This window comes from Mugil cephalus, chromosome 3 (assembly GCF_022458985.1).
Source record: "Mugil cephalus isolate CIBA_MC_2020 chromosome 3, CIBA_Mcephalus_1.1, whole genome shotgun sequence".
Classification (NCBI taxonomy): domain Eukaryota; kingdom Metazoa; phylum Chordata; class Actinopteri; order Mugiliformes; family Mugilidae; genus Mugil; species Mugil cephalus.
This window is the reverse complement of record NC_061772.1, coordinates 25,776,197-25,801,433: the sequence shown is the minus strand read 5'-3', so window position 1 is coordinate 25,801,433 and position 25,237 is coordinate 25,776,197. Positions and strand designations below refer to the sequence as shown.

Here is a 25,237-nt window from a genome sequence, read left to right as displayed (position 1 = left end):
AACGCTTTAACGCTCAAACATGTGTGTTTATTTTTTCCTGACAACTGTTGGTTTGTATACTGCACTTATTAACTACCACTTCAGAGTTGTTAATCATGATGTCACAACCTGATTTTATAGGTCACATAACTAATAACTAAAACAAAATGTCTCTTGAACATACATCAGTATTGTATTAACTAAACCGTCCTTGAAAGAAATTTATTTGACCTATATTTTAGTGTTTTAGTTTGGCCCAAGTCCCGCCCACAAACATGGAGGAGGAGGAGGAGCTTATATAACCTCCACTTACTTTGGCATCCAATTCTTTTACAGTCTATGTGTTATACCTTATGTTTATACCGTCCTTAACCACACACACTGATCAGGGCTCTGTGGATCATCCCACACATACTTGATCAGTTTGGGATGTAGTAAATCTGTTTTTCATGTTTTCAAAACCGTTTTTGTGTGTGTGTCTGTGTCAGGTTGCAACCTGCTGGGGATGGCTCAAGGAGTGTCATCGCTATGGGGTGGGGTGGGGAGGTGTGGTCTGGTCTATGTGGGTGCTACATGTATAAGTAACATCCATACGAAAGCCTAACGTCCAAACATTTCCCAGCAGAACATTGAATCGTAGCAAGAGGGTCCATGTTATTTACATTTCCTGTCAGTGGTCATTATGTTGCGGTTGATCAAATTAGATGAGATAGATTAGATGCAGAGATACAGAAATCGCCCTGGTAAAAGCTGATGTACTGTATATACCCTACACACTGTGCTGTTTAAAAGCTTTCGTACCCCTCTGAATGACTCAAATCAAATTTTCACACAAGTCTTGGCAGTAAACAAAGAGAACCAAATTAAACAAATGAAAGATAAATATTATTCTTGTCCATTTATTTAGTGGTGCATGCTTAAGTAACACCCACAGGGATAAATGCCACGTCCAAATATTTCTCAGCAGAACGTCGTATTGCCACAAGATGATTTGAATGTGATTTACTTTTATTTTTATTAGAGGAAACCATAATACTAGACGCGAGCGCGTCAAACCACGACCCCTACCGGCGGCTCGATGTAACTGCACGCCACCAGCCAGCTCCCGCTCCACACAACAACACAAACGCCATCTTTAGCGGACAAGCAAAGTACCAGAAGCGGAGTTGCTGCTCAGCGAAACTAGGTCAGACGCCCGGAAACCCCAAAAACACTTGTAAAAAAAAAAAAAAAAAACCTCGCGTTGTGTTCTTCCAGTCGGTGTCAACGAACCTCCCGACCCCACCGTGCTGTCGTATGGTCCAATGTGTTTGATCCGTGGTCCAGCTCGAACCCAGTTTTCTTGTGTCGGTCCCGGTTGACGTGGAGTGATCGTCTTTTAATAAAAACAACCGACGGAGGTGAAATAACAGGTAAGAGGAGCATGGATTTTTTTTATTTTTTAAACTGCTGATACACTGATGAGACGTCTTACTAATATATATTTATATATTTTCAATCGTAACTTTGTATTATCCGACTTGTTTCTCACTTAGTAGTGACATGACGCAAACATCGCGAGATTAATGTTTAGACAAAAAAAATGCATTTATAGACAGTTTCAGTCAATAAGAAAGGGGCTAACTTTTAGTTTTTTTTTTTTAACTTATACTCCGCAGTGTTTAGTGGTGGTGTTGGTTGTAGCACAGGGAGGCGTGTCCTCCGTGTTCAATGATGTTTTCATTTTCAGGAGCGCAGAGCAGAGGAGACACTGAGGAAATAACACGTCTGGTTACTGAGCCATGATTCACCCTGTGCAGGTTTATCACCGAAGTGTGTCCGAGCGAAGAATAAATAACAAAGAATCATTTGATAAGCAAGGAACCCTTTTGTTTGTGGCTAAAGGTCAAGACGCAGACACAACATGAGAGTGTAGGTAGGTGTCAAACATAGGGACCGTGGCACAAAAAGCGGCCAGTCAGAGGGTCTAATCTGGCCCACAGCATGAATTTGCATAAAATAATTACAAAGAAGACTGCAATTTGTGTAATTTTTCCATTGTTTTAGTCAGAGAAGAATAAGAAGAATATATATTCAGGTCAAGAATATAGATTTCATTGTTGCAAAGCTTTCTATGGTGATTTTATTTAGGAAATCATCAGCGACTGGTCGGTGTCAACTTTTTTGAAATGACAAATCTTGTGCAACCCAGTACTGACCACTTGCAGGCGTAGGTCACCTCATGAGAGATGTAGTTTCCTTTAATCTTGTGCAGTTTTTTTTTGTTGATCAGTTTGGGTCCACTGAAAAGATCAGATTTAACAAAAAAACATATCCGTGTACCACTGAAGCCTTTTTTCAGGCTTCGTCGTAGAGGAAAACATGAGATAATGTGTAAATTTGACGGCAGAAATATCATGTATTTGCCAATTGTTTAACATTATCTTCCTATAGTTTTTAGCAGGCATTCATGTCATGCGAGGTAAATGAACATTCGTTTTAAGAATCTGGCTGCGGCGTCATTTGCAGTCATTTCTCTTTCCTCCTCGTAAATGTGTGTGTAAATTCCTGCCGGGCTCATGTGTCACGTCGCTGCGAAAAGGAATTTATTTTATTGCTTTCAATATCGCCGGGAATAAAAAATGTATTCATTAATAATTAACGTTAAACGATTATGAAAATATTTGCAGCTGTGAACGGATGTGCCAGCCCACGAGGCACAGACTGAAAGCCTTGTTAATAATAAGATAAATGGGATAACGTTCACGTCGCTGCAACGTCTCAGGTAATTAAGAGTAAGTGCACTCAGCCCAGCCATCTGGATTTAGTCTGCTCCTTCTCCTGTGTACCTAAGGATGAAACGAGGTCTCCGAGGGAATGAGCAGGAGGATGGAGGTGGCACCAGCGGCGGGATTCAGAAGACTCTTAAACGGTCTCGCAAGCTGAGGAAGGAGAGAGATTTGGAGGAGGAGGGAGCCCGCTGGGAGTGTCTGCCGCAGGAGTTGCTGCTCCACATCTTCCAGTACCTGCCTCTGCTGGATAGAGCTTACGCCTCTCAGGTACCGGTGAAGTGTTTGTTGCCACGTTTATGATATTTGCCAGGAACGCGAATTACTGCAGTGTTTAGAGCAACGAATAGAAACCTCGACTTTTTTAGTTTGAATACACAAAACACTGACATTCAAAGGTTGTCGTATTTATGCTGTAAAGGATTATGAGCGTTGAAAGTCAAAGCTGTGTCCTCTAACAATATGTTAAAAAAGAAAAAGAAAGCATAAATAATTCATTTGAATTCAGACTAGCAGCAAATGCCTGAAACAGAAACGTTTGAGCGAAAAACTTCTCTCGAAATCCAGAAATTCTATAGTTATCAGACACAAAACTGATAAATACAGCAGAGAAAACTCACTTTAATTAATAAAAACTGATAGAAATATATCTCGTATGTGTTTATTGTGCATTTATATTAATGCTAATAAGATAAGACAAGATATCTTATCTTCAAAAGATATAAATTGTTATATGACAAACAAACAAGGCAGCATTCAAGTAGGGAAGGGTTAAAATTCCTAGTAGTAACCAGATGATTGCATCAGATCGAATACTTTTACAAATACAAGGTTTCCAGATTAGATATAGATTTCTTTTAAATAACGTCCTCGTCATTCATTCACCGATCCTTTCAGTCATTTGCTTTAGTAAAGGTTAAATGAAGCACTCAGACGTGGTGTATTCCTGTATAACGAGTCTCGGCATTAATTCCTTCTGTTGACGTTTGTTCCAGCGAAGACCACTAAGCTTAACTTAAGACTTTGTGAGTCTCATTTTTGTTGACTTGTGCAGGGATTAAGAAGGCGTTCTCCGACAATTCGGATTCGTTTCAGGTTAAAACAAACACGGTTGTTTTCACTGCAGGTGTGTCGGAGATGGAACCAGGCCTTTCACATGCCAGAACTGTGGCGGTGCTTTGAGTTTGAGCTGAACCAGCCAGCCAGCTCGTACCTGAAGGCCACACACCCGGACCTCATCAAGCAGATAATCAAAAGGCATTCCAACCACCTCCAGTATGTCAGCTTCAAGGTACGAAGGGGAAGGGCGAGTTTCGCTCTTCGAGATGTGTGCAGCGAGGTGGATTTTTTTGCCCAAGGTAACATGCATCTTGCTTTTTAATTTATTTATTTATTTTCACGTCTTTTCGTGCCCCTCAGGTGGACAGCAGCAGAGAGTCTGCGGAAGCGGCGTGCGACATCCTGTCCCAGCTGGTGAACTGCTCCTTGAAAACTTTGGGGCTCATCTCCACAGCCAGACCCAGCTTCATGGAGCTGCCCAAGGTGTCCGAGATAATCACTTCTGTGCATCTTCTATATATGTGAAAACAATAATCAGGTCCTAAGAGATGCTTTGAACCACATGTTATGAAATAATATCTGAATTCACCGAAGCGATGAATCAGTTTATCAGTAGTAACAGTAATATTAAGTAATAGTAAAGCTATTGTTTTGTTTTCCTTGTCTCAGTTGCACATTATTGGACAAGAATATATACAAAAATGATCAAATTTGAAAGAATATACAAAAAATAACAGCTCTCTGGAAAATATATAGAAGAAAATAGAAATATAAGATATACATTCTGTATGAAATGGAAATTAAAATGGCAAATTTTATAGGTAATATAATTTCTAAGATTATAAAATGTAGACAGTGAGGTGGTTTGTGCAAGATAACGTCTAAAAGTCTGGTTTTGAAATCCATTTGCATCACACATTTAATCGGAAACAAAGAAGACACAGAATTTCTCTCTAATCTCGAACTTGCACAGTTCTAATTATTTGTATATTTTTTGCCCTATGAGAGAGCATTGAATGCAACTTGACAGTTAATCGTGACAAGGTGGTGAACCTGCACATGTTCAGACCACAGGCAATAAGCTCCACCCACTCCATGTTAGCGGATGTGACTTGGGCCGAGCTAATACACATCAATTTCTTTATTTTATTTTATTTTTTCAAGGATGGTGGTCATTTTAGGTAGGTAGGTAACCGACTGCTAGTGTCTAGGCTAATTAGCTGGTGTTTTTTATTTCTGTGGCTAGGCTAATTGTATCTCGTTTCTGACATAGTTAGTAGCTGACCACTGCTCTGCTGGTTGCTTGTCCAGTTGGACCTGGCTTCTAAGGGAGTTTTGTCTTAGATCATGGCACAAGGGATTGTAACATCTCGCGCTGTGTATTAATGAATTTAAGTTTTGTTTTATTTAGTTATTTGACGCTATGAGAATGGGACGTGATGATGACCAGTCAGTTCCCATGACAACCGCTTTGTGAGAATAGAGAGCATGCTGGGAGACTGGGAAAAAATGTGGATTATCAGATCAAATTAAGGAAAAATTGAACTCGACAATGATCCGTACGAACTATCAAATAACAAATGGTCCATGAACATTGACGTGTGGCCAGAAATCAGTTCTCCTGATATTTATATGGACCTGATTTCAACACCAGCAAAAATACTAAAGTACGACCTCTTGGTGCTCAGTGGCCGTAACCATGGAGACTTCAGTTAGCTGTGACATCACATGCATGCCCCCTACTGTAAAAACAATTTTTAAAAAATAAGTACTGTGTATAATTCAACATTTCCTTGTGACTGGTGGAGGTAGAGCGCGATTAATTAATTAAATGAAAAGGTGCGGTCGGGTCTTCGATATTGCGGCTCCACTTTTAGATCGTATATGGCACCGTCCGTATCCCTGGGGAAATAGCATCAGTTTGTGGGGAGGCATATTTATATACAGCCATGGATTTAAATGCATTAGCCTGCGGAGTCTGGCCTTATTTGTAATAAATCTTCAGGTCTAACATATTTCCTAAACGTCTCTCTTTGTCCAACAGTCTCACTTCATCTCGGCGCTGACAGTGGTTTTTGTCAACTCCAAATCCCTGTCCTCCCTGAAGATTGATGACACCCCCGTAGACGATCCCTCTCTCAAAGTCCTGGTGGCCAATAACAGTGACACGCTCAAGCTGCTGAAAATGAGCAGCTGCCCACATGTTTCACCTGCAGGTATTGACAAACAGAACACATGGCGATAATAAGAGTTTGATTGATCAGGAGCGTCGGTTCAGCATTTCGCTCTCTCCCCCCGTAAATCACTCTTTCTAAAAAAAAAAAAAATGCGGCATTATAGGTTAGTTTATCCACGCAGGGCGGTGCAGATGTCCTAATTTTCTGTCTTCCCAGGCATCCTGTGCGTGGCTGATCAGTGCCACGGCCTGAGAGAGCTGGCTCTGAACTACCACCTGCTGAGCGACGAGCTCCTCATCGCGCTCTCCTCCGAGAAGCACGTCCACCTGGAGCACCTGCGCATCGACGTGGTCAGCGAGAACCCCGGGCAGCAGTTCCACACCATCAAGAAGAGCAGCTGGGACGCCATGGTGCGCCACTCCCCGAAGTTCAACCTGGTCATGTACTTCTTCCTCTACGAGGACGAGTTCGGCCCCTTCTTCCGCGACGAGATCCCCGTCACGCACCTGTACTTCGGCCGCTCCGTCAGCAAGGACGTGCTGGGCCGCGTCGGGCTCAACTGCCCGCGGCTGGTCGAGCTGGTCGTGTGCGCCAACGGGCTGCGGCCGCTGGACGAGGAGCTGATCCGCATCGCCCAGCGCTGCACGCAGCTGTCCGCCATCGGCCTGGGCGAGTGCGAGGTGTCCTGCAGCGCCTTCGTGGAGTTCGTCAAGATGTGCGGGGACAGACTGACGCAGCTGTCCATCATGGAGGAGGTCCTGGTTCCGGACCAAGGCTACGGGCTGGACGACATCCACTGGGAGGTGTCGAAGCATTTGGGTCGCGTCTGGTTCCCGGACATGATGCCGACCTGGTAGAGAAAAGGCGGCGTGTGAGTTTGTGTTTTTTTTTTTTTTGTGTTTGTCTCGTGATCTCTTTGTTCGGACAAAACCCAATATTTGTTTTTACTAATGATTTCACCGTGATGGTCCATGCGTTTAATTGCTATATTTATATTTATATCTTATTAGTTTATCTCGTTTGACCCAGCAGACTTGTTGTATTTAGCGTTTCTGGAGTATTTAGGTGTGATTCTACGGGAGAGTCTGGAATTCAGGTCTATATTTCAGGTACAAGTGTATGTACCGCGTATGTGTATGTTACATGCAGATAAATCAAGTTTCATTTTGCCTTATAGTACAAGTGTAAGTACAATCCTACTAATGGAAAAATAAATACGTTACAGTAACAGGTGTAATTAATGGAATTAACAACATACACACTAAATGCACAACGTCTTTGAAGTCCAGCAGCGTCAGGAAATAGTCTGCGTGTGTGGTAGAGATGGATTTAATCACCATTATAAGCTAAAATGTTTGCTGATATTCAGTTAAAATCTCCAAAATGTCAAGTGTCGACGAAGGTTTTTACGTTTTATTTGTTGTTTTTTTTTTTGACTCTTTACAACCGGCAGCAAAACAAAAAATAAGAAACGTTGTGCAGGATCTTTGTGAGACTTCTTCTACACAAATGAACGCATTGGAATAAAACGGCTCTAAACCTAAGCTTCATGAAGGGTATTCAGCATTTGTTTAAAATAAGTTGGCGATTTGACTCTTTTTTTGGTTTTGTAGTACGATCGTATTTTTTTATTTTTTTTTTTCGTTTTGCGATGTGTGTTTATATTATTTTAACATTTTAGTCAGTGGGCTACACAAAATAACAAACACTTTTATATTTAGTTAACGGCAATGAACTGACAGCTGAGTGTTGACTAAGTGGTTGATCATGTGATCGCGGTCAGGTAACCATGTGGATTCTGTTTTATACACCGATCAGGCATAACATTATGACCACCTCCCTAATATTGTCTCCAAAACAGTTGTGACTCATCAGAGAATGGACATGGACCTTCTGAGGGTGTCCTGATGTGTCTAAGACTATAACGTTGTTAGTATTGGGTCTTTGGGTCCTATGGGTTGAGGGGAGTGTCATGGTCTGGTCTGGTCTGGTCTGGTCTAGGTGGGGGGGGTAGATCCACCCTAATGCCACGTCTAAAAGTTTCCCAGCAGAACATTTAATATGGTCAATGTCATTCACTTCTCCTGTCAGTGGTCATAATGTTGTGGCTGATCGGTGTATGTTTTTTTGGGGGGGGTTTTTTTGGTCCCTGCGTCATCTGCTCCCGCCGTTCGTCACTGTCTCACCTCTTAATGCCTTTTGAATGTGTCTCTAAATCACTGCGTCTCATTCAGGTAGATAAATCTGTCTCCTCCTTTGTCCTCGATTTGATGAGGACGAGGCTAAAGACAATTTTCATCTTTTCTAAGGATCGCTACACGTGAAGGCGGTGTTCTTAAGTGACTCTGGCAGTGATGATTTTAATCTGTGTATGACTGATGTTTTAACATATTTTTATGTGTAATGTACAATAGTCCTGTTTTCTGCATTGTCTTACCCGCGTGGGAGGTAAAAAAAATCCTAATATTGGACATCATATAATTTATACGTTTTGAATGAATCCTTCTGATGCACTTTCACTCTAATGAAGAACCCAAGTTTAGCTTAAGATGTGCTCCGGTGGCTGCGTTTACATGGATAACCCGACTGAAATCATACTCAGATTAGAGACTCCAGTTTGACTCTTTACACGGACGATAAATAAAACAAAGGTTAAAGGTGTTGACAAGCCCCAAAACTCTGAAGAAATTTTCCCCGCCTTATTAAATTTATTTAGCAGAATAAAAGTGAGGTTGAGACTTGTTTGATGTTTTACTACCTTATTACTCACCTGGTGTTTGCCCTAGGTGGGGCAAACTTACAAAGAAATGATGGATGATGGATGAACTTCACCTCGAGTGAAACAGTTGGATCAGTTGCCGACGTGATTATAAGCAACTAATACTTTGAGCCCATTTCCTTCTGAATGGGCTTTTCTGACTGTAAATGTAAAATAAAGCAAATATCAGGAGGGAAAGATCAGTTTAAGTTTCGTCTGCCGTCAGTCAGCCTGCTTTTTTAAAGAACCATAAAGGGTGGACTCGTGTAATTATCGTCTGTTAACAAAAGAAAATCCTGCTGGGAAACCAACACTCAACAAACTTGATCGAGCTATGCTTGAAATTCGACTTTTCTGAAAGCGGTCCTTGTCCCAGTTTACGTGTAACGGATGAAATCGAATAACTGACGGGAACGTGTCCTTCCTCCTCCTCCACGCTAGGTGGCGATATGTGTCTTTTCAGTGGGTTAAAACAGCCTCAGTTATAGTCGGAGTAATGTGTTTATGTGCATTTAAGTTGTCCAGTTAAAGTCGGATTGGAGCAGTAATTCGTTTTTTTTTTTTTTCACATGCTTGTAAATGTATTGATTTATTCACTATTATGATAGTTTTCCTATGAAATGCTGGTCATTAGAAGCAGTAGGAACTTAATTCAGATTTATTTAAGTCATATTTACTGATGCCATTAAAAGTCTCAGTGATTATCTATCGTCCAGGGAAACTAAAAGTAATAACTTTTCCTGTTGCGTATAAGCCCACGTGTGACGCAACAGATAAAAAAGTGTGACGTGGTCTTGGTGAGGGACTGGTGCAGCCCTGCTTCTGAATGTTGATATAAATGAATGTTTGCCTGAATGTGTAAGCGTGTAATAATTTTACGTTTCGAGTGAAACTGTAGCGAAAACGATGGACGTCTTAAAGGTGGACTGAGTGAGGGTGAAAGGTGACACCTCTGGGCTGTGCAATGAGACCTGTATATTATTATTATTATTATTATTATGTTCAGTTAAAATGCTAGAGTTGCTTTACAGTCTTGATATATTTGTGTATTTTGTTGGCAAATGTTAATTGGAAGAAAAACAGGAAAAAACAAACAAACACTTTGTCACATAAATATCCTTCTGCCCTGTAATAGGGACCATCTTAAGTTTTCTTTTACTGACGTACATTACATTTTACCGTGTGTTTAAAAAAATGTCACCTGCTGGTTAATAATAACTTTGTATCCAGTTTGTTAAACATGATTATTGTGATATCTGAGAAATAGGGCTGCAGTTTCTTGACAGAGATGTGCAGTGTGTTGTTTTTTTCTGTGTTGGTCTAGTAAAGCTGCATTGTACTGACATGTATCGGAAGTTAATCCTTTGTACTTTTCCCAAAGATATGTAATATTTGAGTGAGATTCATAGTCACATTAAAAATGCCTGTTTGAAAAAGTGTTGTCTTTGAACGGTGTGTCTGTTCTGAGACGCTATCAGACATAGATACAAAATCAAATAAATGTTAAATGATCAAACTCAAAGTTACTTGTAAAAAAAAAGTAGAATCATAACTCATCACAATGATTGATAATTATACATATATTTTAAAAAAAGAAAGAAAACTAGATATTTTTTCCTATTTTTCCTGTTCATAGTCTTAAACAACAGAACATTTTTAAGTTTCTTTTTGTATGTGGACAGTGACAAAGATGAATCAATTAAATGTCCATAATCATTTCATATAAAAACTCCACAGTATTTTATAAAGAACTGACCATGGGATCGTTTATACGACGGAGGACGAAGATTCTTAGCCCGTCGTGTTTTAATTATTTAAAACCGAGAGGTAAATCAACAGTCTTATATTTCACTTGCAAAGCAAATGTACAAACTTTAAGAATGTAGATGTCAAAGAGACAGATAAATAAGACACTTCTCTCCAAAAAGAACATTTCTCCACGTCCGCCCTTTTCTGAACATCACGTGCATAAGGCAGAAGAATACTGGGACGATGTTAGACCACGGTAGAATAGTTTGGAAATTTGGAAATGAAACAGCGCTGAACTCCGGAATTAGAAGCTTCTTTGTACCTGTTTTGCTGCTGCGTCAGCAATGAATTCTGAATTATACGAACAAATTCCAAAAGAAAATGTCAGGACATCTGTCAGAAACTGAGTCATGCAACAAGACAACGAGCCCAAGAATACGAACGGTTCTGCAAAGGGAGAGTTAAAGAATAACAAAATTAATATTTGGGACAGAAGTAAGGACCCTCTACCTACTATATATGTTCTATATTAAACTTGGCCTAGCACTATTAATAAATATACATAATTTTTATCATTTTGCATTCAATATTAAGCTCAAATTCAAATAGTACACAGGTTCATATACTATTATTATTTATTTATTTTTATTGTTCAAATATGTGCAGCAGTAGGGTGGTGCAGCTGTCGTAAACCTGAACATACCTGATATAAACACAACAACGTGGGTCTGGGATTTCACCTGGGGACTGAAAAGGCTCTCGGCCGACTGTTGGGAACCTGACAGAGTCAACACAAACTATGCGGACAATGCACTGCATGCACACAAACTGGTGCCAAACTGGAGAGAGTCCGTGGATCCTATGGTCGGCTACAGGGGGCGGCAGGGAGACGTCTCTGCTGCTGCTGCTGCTGCTGCTGCTGCTGCTCCACCACCTGGAGATGCTCTGAGATTAAAGGAGGGAAACATCTGGAGAGAAACATCCCAGGTGATGACCCTGCAAAAGGCAGAAGTTCCTCGGAGGTTGCCTAATCTGCGCTTACAACTGCAAGTACAAACACATCACACTGTATTTGTGCTTCTTTTCTCTGACTGGGTTTTCCTTGTCTAGTCTCAGGCATTATTAGCATTAGTATTTTATCCAGCCACAGTAGAGTGAATACAGATAGTCAGTGTTAAACATGTATATACATGTATATAAAGAATGACTGAACAGGCTCAGGCAGGAGCAAAGAATGCTTAGAAATGCTTAAACCTACGCTACCTTTACACACAAATCATTTGCTTTTGCTGCTTTCAGAAGTAGCTTCACAAACCATTCTTTTACAAACAAAAAAATGAGTTGCGTGTTTTTAAATTTTGTTTTAAAGTGGATTAGCCTCAGTTTCAGTTAGTTTAAGGTCATTTCAGTTATGATAAATGTAGCTGAATAAAAGATGCTAACGGGAAGAGCTTTACTGAGAAGTAGAAAATGTAGAAAGTGCTTGGGGGTTGAAATACTTCAAGTGATGTTTTGAGACACATATCTCTTTTAATTCCTTTTTATAAGCCACATTATCACAGTCTCCTCATGAGGAGAGACAAGTTCACATATAAATCCTTCCACAAATTAATTCGCAAATGTTAGCATGCTACATAAAATATAAATAAAAACACAAAGTACGGTATTATCTTGTTTTAATTTATCATAAACTTAACATTATTGTGTTTTGACAAAGTGGTATGATCTAATTTTGAGACTGAGGTTGTTGTTCGTTCCTAGACAGAAACTTTTATATTCTTCATGATTCTCTGTGGCGCTTTTATAACCCTTTTCTGAACTCTTTGTTTTTTTATCCTCTGTCTACTAAAAATGCCTCGGCTGGATAAATAGTGATCTGTCTCATTATAATATTACCGTGTAAAACACTTGACTGCATTAGATCGAGGCTTCAAACGTCCCTGCGAGGAAATCGGATAGAAACGGAATAGATTGTATCACAATGCAAGCTTATTTACACAGCACTTACCTCCGAGGCCTGTTCCTTCCCGAGCAGGTAAATAAACAACAGTGAACACGGGAGGACATAAAAGCAGACACAAGCAAAAGAGGACACGTTCAAATGATAGCTCCATTAAGCGAAATCAGATAAAAGGCATAACTTGGGGTGCTGTCTCCCGTTACAACCTCGGCTAATTAAATTTTCAGGTCTTAGGATTTAAAAGGACAATAAGCAGTAAGAGGAAATGTGCTCGTGGTACTTCAGAGGAAGTCGGTCAAATTTCTGGCCATCGTCTATCCACATTTTTGTCTTTATTTTTCCTCAACTCAGTGTGGGTACATCTGTTTATTTAGAAGATGTGTTGTTTGGGGCGTCACAACCAAAAGGTAAGAGTGATTGAGATGTGAAAAGTGAAAAGATGCTTGTCTTCTACTAATATTTAGCAGAAATTAACGTTTAATTTATGTCCTTCTAGGATTTACACTGATCAGCCACAGCATTAAAACCACTGGCAGTAGAATTAAATAACACTGACCATCATGACCGTCATGTAACACCCACTTAAACCAGACCAGGCCCCATATTAATGACGCCCCCCAGCAGGAGGCACACGATGAGGCAACAACTGGCCTTTAACGAATTACTTCTATACGAGTAACCATGGTAACTGCTTGGCTCTGATGGGGGTGAGGGACGATTTACGTCGTTCTCCGCATGAGAGGTCTGAGTCATGTTTTCGTGACACAATGTTCTGCGGATGCAGAGGAACCGTCCGCTCTAGCCGCAGCAGAACAAACGGTGCAGACGTCTCCGAATGGTGCTAAGGCCTCGCGGTTAATGACTCGAGCGGCCGTCTCTCCCTTCAAGACCGTGCCATAAATATCAGACGGATCACAGCAGTAATGCAAGTGGACCAAGATTGGATTAGATTAGATTAGATTCGACTTTATTTTCATTACACGTGTTTAAATGCAAGGCAAAATACGAAATGCAGTTAGCATCTAACCAAAAGTGCAGAAGCACTAAGTGCAGAGTATGTATGTACATGTACTACTAGTCAAAAGTTTGGAAACACCTACTCATTCAATTTAATGTATATCTATAGTGTATGTAAAGATGGACATATGGATTTAAATTAAATAAAAACAGAGAATGCATTTTTTTCTTCCTGGTGCAGTTACAACATGGAAGAATGAATATTATAGATAGATAGATAGATAGATAGATAGATAGATAGATAGATAGATAGATAGATAGATAGATAGATAGATAGATAGATAGATAGATAGATAGATAGATAGATAGATAAAATAAGTGAATACAAACAGTGATTGTCAGTGTAGGTGAAATAATCAAATATTTAGGTTATTAATAATGACATTAATGTGAATAAGCCCACATTTCATTCAAAATGTAAGCATCTAAAGTCTACAGTAACATTAGAATATAAAATACATGACATCTCTCTACAAATCAGCAATATTTTAACGTAGATTTGATTATTTAGGTTACTGCTTACAGAAACGCTTTATGGTTGTCGCGGACGAGCTTTGCTTGGAACGCGCGTCCACGTGGTGTTGTCTACGTGGGGGGGCGCGCTTACGGGAACGAGTCTGCTTCTATCCCCCGAAAACTTCGACTAACTCCGTGGGGCTGTCGTTAATTCATTTGTCGGTGGTGCGGTGTTAATACGTGATGCTGGGCGTGGCAGGGATGCCGGGCAGGTAAGTTCATCTCAGAAGGTGGCAGCAAACGTAAACCACCCCTGACTTTAGATGAGGTTAACAGGTCCCTGCTAGCCTTGGAGCTAGCGGAAGCTAACCCAACGTAGCTATAGGCAGCTAGCCTCTGCCACGTTTTAAAGCACTGGCAAAATGTTTTTTTTTTTATCGGTAAATACGTCCAACACTAAGTGTTAAGTTTGTTTCACATACGATACGTGAAATTATGCGGCATTCAGTTAAAATTACGTTAGTTTTCTTTTTCATATTGAAGCTAATTGGATGGATAGCACGCTATCTGGTTAGCCTAGCCTGGTTCCCTTTGAATGATACAATGATCTGTTAATTATTTTTTATTTATTAAGAATCGTTTTCTTTTAAGTGCATAATAATAATGGTTAATTTAAAGTGAAATTAGTTCAGGTAATGTGTGGTTCACAAATACTGAGCTAAAAACTTTGTTTGCATTAGCTACAGCTGTTTCAATCAGTTTTAACATCTAGTTTAAGAATATTCTCTGTCAGGATTAAATGCTATTAGTTAAATACGTGAGAGGTCCAAGTTTGGCTAATGTGAGGACTGTATATATATTAAAATATGACTTGGTGCTGTCAGTAAATAAGCATTTAGGTAATATATTAAAACAAGGTTACATCTTTTAATACTGCAGTGCCAGCCACACCTCATTACCACTATTCCTCCACCAAATTAGGGTATGACTATGCAGTGAGCAAGAGTGTTACTGAGTACACATATTATTGCTCTTCTCCACCATGACAGCTGCTGAAATAAGCTCACCAGTTAATGTAGAGAGTTATGTGAGAAATGATAAACACTGGTCCAGCCTTGTGTTACAGCTGTTTGTCGGGCCCTGAATGTCAAGTGACTATTTTAGGGGGGGCGAGTAATGAACTAATGTGTACTTTATTATTTCACGCAACAGCATGGCTAATGCCCTAGCCAATGCAGCCTGCGAGCGATGCAAGAGCGGCTTTGCAGCGACCGAGAAGATCGTGAATAGCAATGGAGAGCTGTACCACGAGCAGTGTTTTGTCTGCGCCCAGTGTTTCCAGCAGTTTCCGGAGGGACTCTTCTACGAGGTAGCGCACTCGCTTCGCTTTATTTCATTTCACACCTCAAATCAGATCAAACTTTATTTACATGTCACTTTTCGTACATAAACGATGCAACACAAAGAGCTTTACATTAAAAACAAACGCCCCTAAACCCCCTATAACCCTCATTCATGCACACACACACGACACACAACGTACTACACTTATGCATACTCCCCAATATGGCCTCATCATAACAAGGAGGTGATCTCTGTACACTGCATCTGTGGGGATGATTTGTCTTGTGCAATTTTTTAAGTAATGTTTTGTGTGTTTCTGTTTCCAGTTTGAAGGAAGAAAGTATTGTGAACACGACTTCCAGATGCTGTTTGCTCCTTGTTGTCACCAGTGTGGTGAGTGTTCTTTAATCCAAGCTCAAAAATGAAGTGAAGCGACATGGAAAAATAACATGTTGGCAACATTTCTGCTTCACTGTCTGCTCTGGATGTTGCGTATATGTTTTGCAGCATTGTATAACAAAGCTATGTGTACAATTCCTCATTTAGTTTGAAGTTTACCCTCATGAGACTCTTAGTCTGTTTGTACTTTTTATTTAGAACTTCCCACTTGTTTTTAGGTCACCCAAAATGGCTTGTCTTCTTTGCCTCCCTCAGGCGTAATTTAAATATCGCTTAACTGTGTCAAAGAAGAGACAGACATAATTTAATTAAATGGATAATTAAAATGTATTGGTTTTTGCATTACTTGTCACCCAGGGCTCATTAGGAACTACTTTATGGTGATGATTAAAAAAAAAAAAAGTAATCTTAAAAAGTCCCAACGAATACTGGAGAAGTCAAAAATTGACTGATCTCATTCTTGTGATGTCCCTCAGGGGAGTTCATCATCGGTCGTGTCATTAAGGCCATGAACAATAGTTGGCACCCCGACTGCTTCTGCTGCGACATTTGCAAGACGGTTCTCGCAGATGTGGGTTTTGTCAAAAATGCTGGCAGGTGAGCATCCCATCTTATGACCGTCTTAATATAACAAGAGTGACAACATATCGAACAGGTGTTTTACGCACGTCGAGCTCCTGATTTTTGCAAAAAACTGTGGTACGTGAGCAGCTATGACCGAGGGAATAATTTGTCTTGACGCCCTTTACGTTTTGCCCTCCACCCCTCACCTCAGGCACCTGTGTCGCCCGTGTCATAACCGAGAGAAAGCCCGCGGCCTGGGCAAATACATCTGCCAGAAGTGCCACGCCATCATCGAAGAGCAGCCACTGATCTTTAAGAATGACCCCTATCACCCAGACCACTTCAACTGCAGCAACTGTGGGTCAGTTTTACCGCTCCACGACACACACACTCCCACTCGCTACAGAATATATGTAAATTCCACATATAAATGATCTATGTCAGTGCCTGTTTTATGTGTTTCTATCTTTATTCTTTTTGTCCCCAGGAAAGAGTTGACGGCTGAAGCCAGGGAACTGAAAGGAGAGCTCTACTGTTTGCCCTGCCACGACAAGATGGGTGTACCAATCTGTGGCGCCTGCAGGAGACCGATCGAGGGGCGCGTCGTCAATGCCATGGGCAAGCAGTGGCATGTGGAGGTTTGTGAATAAGAATTAGGGCAATTTATCAGTGCACTGCTACGTTTGTGCAGTTTTGAAGTATGTTTGTTACATATTGCTGCCTTTAAGGCCTCGATCGCCTGCAGAGTTAGCTCCTCGTAAAGAAAGCCGAGGTCTTTTAGGGCTTACTCTCACAATCAGGATAATTTTTACTTTGTTCGTGATGTGGTGTTTGTTTAGAAACAAGTAAGCATAGAATACTTTATATTTTTCTGTAATCTAAAACCAAAGATTGCTCAAGTGTAACCTGTAATGACCTCTCCATTTGCCAACTTGGCTCATTTTGGACCATTAAACACAAAAACTAATGACAAATTATCTTGTCTTATTGAAAGTTGAATTACAGGGAGAATACTTTAGAGTACATATTATATGTAATTCAGCCTTTACGAAAAAGCAGAAAAAATAAAATCTTTAGTTGCTATACATGCACTCAAGAAAAGAAAAAAATTGTTAAATAAACCAACTCAGAACCAAAACGCTGTAAATTAGCTCATTTAAGTCAGTAGAGACATGTTGGCTCTTTTGAGAAGATTATTTTTTCCGAGGCGGAGAGCAGCACATCAACTTGTGTGTTCATTTGTCTGGAGGCTGCCGAGTTATGTACTCCTCAAAAAAAAAAACCTCAAGACATATTAACCGTGTGTCACAGTCAATTTAATGCTAAAGATGGTAATTAGCTGAAATTAATTTAGCATCTAATCGCTGCAGGAATTTGCCTGGCAAGACGCTGAAATATAGAGCTATTAAAAAAAAAGAAAAAAGAAAAACCACTCCGGGCACATCACCAGTCGATCATTTCCACATAAAGCTGGAGGCCAAACGTGGTTTATAAACAGAACAACACTATAGGAGGGTTTTAATGCATATTCTTCCAGTGGTCAGGTCTGTTGTTGTGGTGGCATGTGAATATATTCATTCATTTTCTGTAACCACACACAGGCAGACAAACCATTCACGTTCACATTCACACCTATGGCCAATTTAGAACCACCAATTAACCTAACGAGCATGTCTTCATGTCTTTGGAACCCGCGCAGACACAGGGAGGCATCAGCGCTAACCATCACAACACTGTGCCGCCCTGTAAACATATTCATTTTTATGTAATATTCATGTTTCTGACAGTTAGAAAATAAATCTGCATTCTCTCCGTGTGTCTTGGCAGCTTCTACATAACATGCACATAGGTTGTTTTTTTTGTTTTTTTTCCGAGGTGCCCTTTCCCTCAGCAGCATTTGTTTTTGTTTACAGCATTTTGTGTGTGCCAAGTGCGAGAAGCCTTTCCTGGGTCATCGCCATTATGAGAGGAAAGGTTTGGCTTACTGTGAGACTCATTATAACCAGGTAAGAAAAAACAAAAAAAACAAAACAAACAAAAGCCAATTAAAATATTAGCTTTAGAGGACGTGACAGTCATCGCGATATTAGTAGGGACTCAGAAAATGTCACAGCATTAATAATAATAATAAACCCATATTTCTTTATCCAGTGATATAATGTGTGTATGCCGGATAAACACCTAATCTCCTTGTTTCCCCTGTTATCAAGCTCTTTGGTGATGTGTGTTATCACTGCAACCGTGTGATTGAAGGCGACGGTGAGTATCGATGTGATTAAGCATGTAATCACTATGGTGTTCTCACAGAGTTTTTATTTTTTTAATTTTTTTTTGGAAGCATTTAAATGTTTACGATTTGCTTGTCCCCTGTGATTTCTTCAGTTGTGTCTGCCCTCAACAAGGCGTGGTGTGTCACTTGTTTCTCGTGCTCCACCTGCAACACGAAGCTGACCCTCAAGTAAGTGATGAAGCTTACAGAGTGTAGCGTCTTTTACTCGCCATGTACAAATGAGGGCTGGGCAATAAAACCAATTCATTTGACTTTTTCTCTGACAAATGAAATGGAAAATACCAAAAGGACCTTCTGCCTTCTCCTCTTAACAAGCTAGAGTAATACTACACTGATATGGACACGTTCTGTGTGAAAAGTTTATTAACCTCCTGAGACCTGAGCTTGAGCTTGGTATGCATTTTTATTTCTCCAATATATTTAGGATTAGCAGGACCTAAGAAGTATAAAAATGAAGCATCATCTTTGACAGGAAGTAGTTTTTTGAAAAAAATAAATAAAAAATGTCCTCAGATGTGGACACAGGGATTATTTCCCTGTACAATATAATAAAGTCACCAATATATAATAAAATATAAAATTAAAAATGGCTTTGCAAAAACAGAATTGCACATAATGAATTCCCAGTCTCCTCAAATGGGTATTTGCTAATTAGTGAAGTTATATCTTGTCAAACTGTAAAATTTCATGTGATTTTGTACCTTGTCCACTTTTGTTGTGTGATTGGCTGCAGAATGAATCCACTTATCCCAACTATTATGTAGCTATGAGGATAAAAGTCTAAATGAAGCAGAAGAAGTCGCTACAAACCTAAAATTTAACGTTCACATATGAGGAAGCAGGGTCTGAGGAAGTCAAGGTTAAATATGATGCAGCACCTGAAACAAAACATGCAGTTAAAAGGGGAAAAATACGAGGTTCTGTTGTTAACTCCAAAACCCGAGATACAAAACAACAAACCTTAGCTGCCTCCAGTTTCCAGCATCATGCAGGACAGGATGCAAATGGAAAGAAACTGCTGGAAAGTTATTTAGTATTTCTAAAGCACATTTACAAAACAACCTCAGTTGAAACCCGTTAATATAAAACATCAAATAAAATGAAATAAAACTGTCACATTAGCATTTCACATTGGGAAAAGACACTGTACTTATTCATACACTATCAAAAAATTCAGTGTTTGCAAAAATGTGGACCAAAACACATAGTTTTTTTCCTCAACAACAGCAGATCTGTGGACCAGTTGAAGTGTGTAGGCTGACGTGAGCATGTGGCCGTTGTCCCGTGTTATTCTCATTTTCCTGCTCAGCAGCGGTGATTTGTTATAGAGGAAGAATATGGCATAAATTGAGCGCATGGCTAATTAAACACACAGTGGTGAAAGCAGGCGCACTAGAGATGATAGATTTGTTAATAGAGAGGTCCCGCAATTCCATACCAATCTTTTAATATTCTGTACCGGTCAGATCGTAGACTTGTCTTCAGCTTACTTGTATTCTCCTAGATCACATATGCACCATGTGACTGGACGAGCACTGTCAGCGTTAAAGCTAACATAACAAGGAGAGAGTAGCTTGTACCCTGGCTCCAGAAATCATCTAATGCTGACACAAACTCCATAACCCTACACAACCTAGGGGCGGGCACCAATACTCTGTACCACAATGGTACCGGTGCTGACTCTAATGGGAGTAAACTGAATATTTAATTGGAGCCCTCTTAGCTCTATTGCTGCACCAATGCTACACATGGCATCATGTCAGTTTTTGCACCTGCATGGATGGAAGTGAACCTTCAAAATGTCTTAGGCCAAAAGTTTGGCTGGACTTCACCTCAGAAGATGCACAGATGACTCTCTAACCTGCAACAAGTGCTCAGAATCCAATATTGTGCAAGAGATGTAACACCTCGGAATTTGATTTAACACCTGACGATTGCACAGCACTTTTTTTTTTTTTAAAAGCCAAGAAATGCAGCGTCTTTGACAGCCCGCCAGACCCCATGTTAAGCACATCTGCTGCCTCCAGCGCAATTAGCAGCAGCCTCAGAGAAGAGAGTCCCAGCCCTGAGTCCGCGAGTCCCCGCTCTGGCTAACATGGTCATTTAAACTGCTGAAAGTTTCAAGGTGCTTTTGAAACACATAAAAATTGAAAGTACTACGAGAGTTGTTAATTTATTTTTTAGTCTTAGTTGTATTTATGTTATTTAAATTAATATTCTGTTCAACTTGCACGTTAGAAAATGCCTTAAAAATAAAAAAGGCACCGTCTTTGCACAAAGGTTGTCGCATTTCCATTTCAAAAGTAGCGCTTTAACACCGGTATCGGATAAAAACTTGATGATACTCATCACTACAACATGTTTACTCATGTGATTTTGGGTCATTTTCTTAGATTTGTGGCAGCTTTGATGCCAGCCAGGCACCAATAAAACGTGTTTTATTATTTATTTATTGACAGCTTTGCCAGTTGGAAGCTTTGGTTTGTGGCAGTCTAAAAAGAAATAACTTGAAAAGATTGGGCTTGGCTGAAGCCCGATGTGATCCACTCATTTCACAAATGTCTGGATTCTCCTCAATGCCAACCTCCTGATCAGGACATCCCTAATTACTGCGCATTGATACCACATTAAATTTTCTTGTTCTTATTCGGTGATTGAAAATAGATAGAAAAAACATTGATTAAAATCATGACTTGCCCATTTAATTTTTTGGCTCTATTACCCAGCTCTGTGTACATTTACTAACCGCCTGTCCTCTCGAGTTTCCTCTAAAACTCTTCTCGTCTTAACACTTGTCTCTGTGTGTTTTTCATTTTTCTCTCACAACCCCTTCCCCTTCTCGTCTGTTTTCCTTTCCCCCCTTATTTCCCTTCCAATTTCTCTTCTTATATGCTTCACCTGCTACATCTGTGGTAACCCAGAGATAAGTTTGTTGAAATTGACCTGAGGCCAGTGTGCAAGCACTGCTATGAGCGCATGCCCGAGGAGCTGAAGCGGCGCTTGGCCCGACGCGAGCGAGACGCCAAAGACCGCAAGAAAAAACCTGCCGTCTGTCTGTAGAGTTACTGTTCTTTACAACTCACCGCTCCGTGTGTTGGTTGGTGCTTCCTCCGCCTTCCTCTTCTTCTGTGTTTCCTCGTGGCATGTCATTGTTTCTCACCTATTTTCGAAACTAAAACCAATACCATGCTGATTATTTAGTACATATGCTCCAGCTAAGGATTAGATTCATCGTCAGGTTATTTTTTTAGGTATAAAAACAAAGTGGTCAATTCAGACTCCCACAGATTTCAGTGTTTTTTTTCATTCCTCGTATCCCCTCTTTGCAGGAACAAGTTTGTTGAGTTTGACATGAAGCCCGTTTGTAAAAAGTGCTACGAGAAGTTTCCTCTTGAGCTGAAGAAAAGGCTGAAGAAGCTGGCGGAGTCGTTGGGACGGAAGTGAGGCGCCTCAGGCCGAGCAGCCTTGGAAGTGTTCCCATTACGCCTGTGATTGGTTTAAAAAAAACAAAAATAATCCAGAGAAACTGCTGCATTAAAACTTAATGGCTTGGCAATTATACGTCAATACTTAAAATATGAATGCGGGATCCATTTAAAAACCTAAATATATATATATATATACCACTGTGTTCTTGTCATACACCTAAACTGATGGCAGATTTTTTTTCTTAAATACATTCCTAAATTTTATTACTTCTCTCCAAGTTGAGACATATAGTATGTCCTTTGAGTGCCTTGAATACATGAACTATGTGTATTAATATGCAAATACGTCTTGAAACATAACTCACACATTTATGCCTTTAGCAAATCCTAATTAGACGGGAGAGTATCTACTTCAAGTCGAATGTTTTCACTTTAATTTCATACCTCAGCATCAATAATCATGTTTTAAGCAACCACTGTGTTCTTTAGCATATTATAACGGTGCCTCTTCTTGCTACCACGGTACCTCCGGTTAATCAGCCCGAACTGGACAGGATTTAAATCCAGGTGAACTACACCTGGACCCAGATTTGGGAGAGAATGTGATGTTAGAGGGTGCTATTAAGTTTAAAAATGGCTTAAAAATGGCTTAAAAATCCTCGTCTTACCCTTTGATTTATCTGTTGGTGGAAACATGTTTTGTTTGCTTTGTGTGTGTGTGTGTGTGTGTGTGGACGGTGACGTTAATCCTTGTACATGTGAATGCCTGGGGTTGGTTTGTTCGTTTGTCTGATCATTTTAGGCCAACTTTCTGAGAACAGTTCAAAGGAATCCAGACGAAATCAACCTCGATATGATTATTTAGCATGAGAGCGCTTTGATGTTAGAAAGACGGCTAATGAGTCAGCACTGTGCTATTTGTAAACTGGCACATGTATTTAGGAGAAGATGAGAATTGGCACGTGCAAATTACATTTGCTCAGATGATCGTTTTTATTATGGAGCTTTTTTTTTTTTTTCGTGTACATTTCACTGAAATGCATGAGTAGCAGACGACTGAAACCCATGTACATGATGACTGATCAATAAAATACACGTTAACACATCACAGTGATTTTTCAATTCACATTTAAAGAAACAAACCTTACTAATGCTTGTTCAGACGCTAAGAAACTATTCTGTAGAATAATATTCTACGTTGACTTTATAGAACTTTATAAACATGCAGCATGCATTAAAGAAGTACATAACGTTGGCACATAACACACCACATTTTCAACATTTGACATTGTTATGTTATATGATACTGTCACAGTTAAACTTGCAGTACATTCACAAATTACACCACAAACCAAAGCTGATGTACAGTCCTGCTCACCACTACTGACACCCATGAAGATTAAGTACATAATGTGGAATATCTTCTGAAAAAAAATGAATCATGTGAAACAGTTCTTTTCTATAGAGAACTCATGTTTGATACAAAAGAGCAAATGATAAACAATTTCAAACAATAAACAATGGGAGGAAAAAACAAAAACTTAAAGCTTGCTGAGTCACTGTTATTGGCACACTTTGGTTTAAATCAGAATGGTAACACACTGTGACTCACTTGTGGTAAATCACAAATGAGAATCACCTGTGATAAGTTGTCTGTGCCCATGTGACATGAATTAGCCAATGAATGACGACGTCTGTGTTTTAAAAAGCCGTCTGTTATCCCCTGTTCCTCTGTCACAATGGTGAAGACAAAGGAGCTGTCTGAGCACATAAGAAGTGAGATAATTGGCAAACACAAGATGTCCAAAGGGTATAAGGCCGTCTCCAAAGACCTTGGTATCCCCGTTTCAGTTACAGTGCGTGATGTTAGTAAGGAGTTTGCCAAGCATGGAACTGTCAAGAACCTCCCTGGATGTGGGGGGAAGAGAAAAATTAATGAGAGAAGTCTTCGGAGGTTGGTGCGAATGTTGGAAAAAAGGAAGGCCAACCTGGAACAGTCTGGGGTCATGGTTTCAAGTACCATACGCCGCACACTAAACCAAACTGGGCTTCATGGGCGAAGGCCAAGGAAGACACCATTCTTATAACATAAAAAGGAACGAATAATCTTTGCCAAAGAGTACCTGGACAAACCAAAATCCTTCTGGGAATGTGTTCTGTGGACAGATCAAGCAAAAATAGAGCTTTTTGGCAATGCACACCAACAGTTTGTTTACAAACGGTGCAATGAAGCCTACAAGGAAAAGAGCACCCTATCAACAGTTAAACTGTGCGGCTGCTTTGCTGCATCTGGTACTGGAGGCCTTGACCATATCACAGGACTCATGAAATCAGAGAATTATCAAGAGATTTTAGAGCGAAATGTCCTACCCAGAGTAAGAAAACTTGGTTTGAGTCGAATATTATGGGTCCTCCAGCAAGACAAAGACCCAAAGCGCACATCCAATAGCACCCAGGAATGGTTGAAGAGGAAAAAATGGACTCTTTTAAAATGGCCAGCAATGAGTCCTGACCTCAATCCGACTGAAAAGCTTTGGTATGAGCTGAAATCTGCCATTGGGGAAAAGAAACCTGCAAACGTTCAAGAGCTTGAACAATTTGCAAAGGAAGAGTGGGAGAAAATACCAGCTGAGAAGTGCTACAAGAAACATTTGGAGGCTGTCATCACTGCCAAAGGGTGCGACCAAATATTAAAGAGGTGCCATTATTGCTGCACATGCTGTTTTTTCTGTTCTTTGAAATAACAACAATATGTAAGTCTAAAAAACTATTTTCTTTCTTAAATTACTTTGGACCTCCAGAGATCCTGAGGATATAAATTTGGTACATTTCCATTTATTTCTGAAGATATTGAGGTTATGCAAAAAATGAATGGGTGCCAATAATGGTGAGCGGGACTGTATACGTCTATTTTGTAAAGTTTTGGGAAACTTGGGCACGTGCCACCATCTGAACATCGCTGCAGGATCCCCGTGGCAACGGGAAGCGTGCAATCCTCGTGTCCTGGTGCCATATCTTCCCTAGATAAGGAACGCAAACACACACCTGGCCGTCCATGTGACATGATGCTCCCTGATGCAAACACTCCCGTTCTAGATGCTGTTTATATGTGCATATTTGCAATTCTGAAGATGTTCTACTCTTATATCATATCTTTCCACTTGTCCATTTTGTCCGAATTCACACACATCGACACATGCAAGGAATTTCTTCTCTGCATTTAACCTGTACACCTGAACCCATCATTCAGCAACTCCTCCACAGCTCTGTCCCTTTTCTTTCTATCTTC

At 40.1% G+C, this 25,237-nt stretch overlaps 2 protein-coding genes across 4 annotated transcripts; both read left to right on the top strand.

Moving 5' to 3' along the window:
- The first annotated feature begins 1,082 nt into the window (after nt 1-1,082).
- Nucleotides 1,083-10,178, top strand: LOC125005920 (F-box/LRR-repeat protein 3-like). Of its 2 annotated transcripts, XM_047581578.1 has the most exons (7): nt 1,083-1,391; nt 1,709-1,894; nt 2,813-3,017; nt 3,874-4,038; nt 4,167-4,289; nt 5,851-6,022; nt 6,200-10,178. In XM_047581578.1, exons 3-7 carry the CDS (start codon nt 2,814-2,816, stop codon nt 6,838-6,840), a joined length of 1,305 nt encoding a protein of 434 aa, XP_047437534.1. In that variant the 5' UTR covers nt 1,083-1,391; nt 1,709-1,894; nt 2,813; the 3' UTR covers nt 6,841-10,178. The 2 variants fall into 2 exon arrangements, with proteins under 2 accessions (XP_047437534.1, XP_047437533.1); XM_047581577.1 differs by lacking the exon at nt 1,709-1,894.
- A 3,859-nt stretch (nt 10,179-14,037) lies between these two features.
- On the top strand, nt 14,038-23,054 carry lims1 (LIM and senescent cell antigen-like domains 1). 2 transcript variants are annotated; one of them, XM_047580741.1, is made up of 11 exons: nt 14,038-14,195; nt 15,136-15,292; nt 15,594-15,660; nt 16,143-16,263; nt 16,442-16,591; nt 16,718-16,868; nt 18,144-18,236; nt 18,441-18,489; nt 18,613-18,688; nt 21,442-21,617; nt 21,850-23,054. In XM_047580741.1, exons 1-10 carry the CDS (start codon nt 14,167-14,169, stop codon nt 21,578-21,580), a joined length of 1,032 nt encoding a protein of 343 aa, XP_047436697.1. In that variant the 5' UTR covers nt 14,038-14,166; the 3' UTR covers nt 21,581-21,617; nt 21,850-23,054. The 2 variants fall into 2 exon arrangements, with proteins under 2 accessions (XP_047436697.1, XP_047436698.1); XM_047580742.1 differs by lacking the exon at nt 21,442-21,617.
- The last annotated feature ends 2,183 nt before the right edge of the window (nt 23,055-25,237 follow it).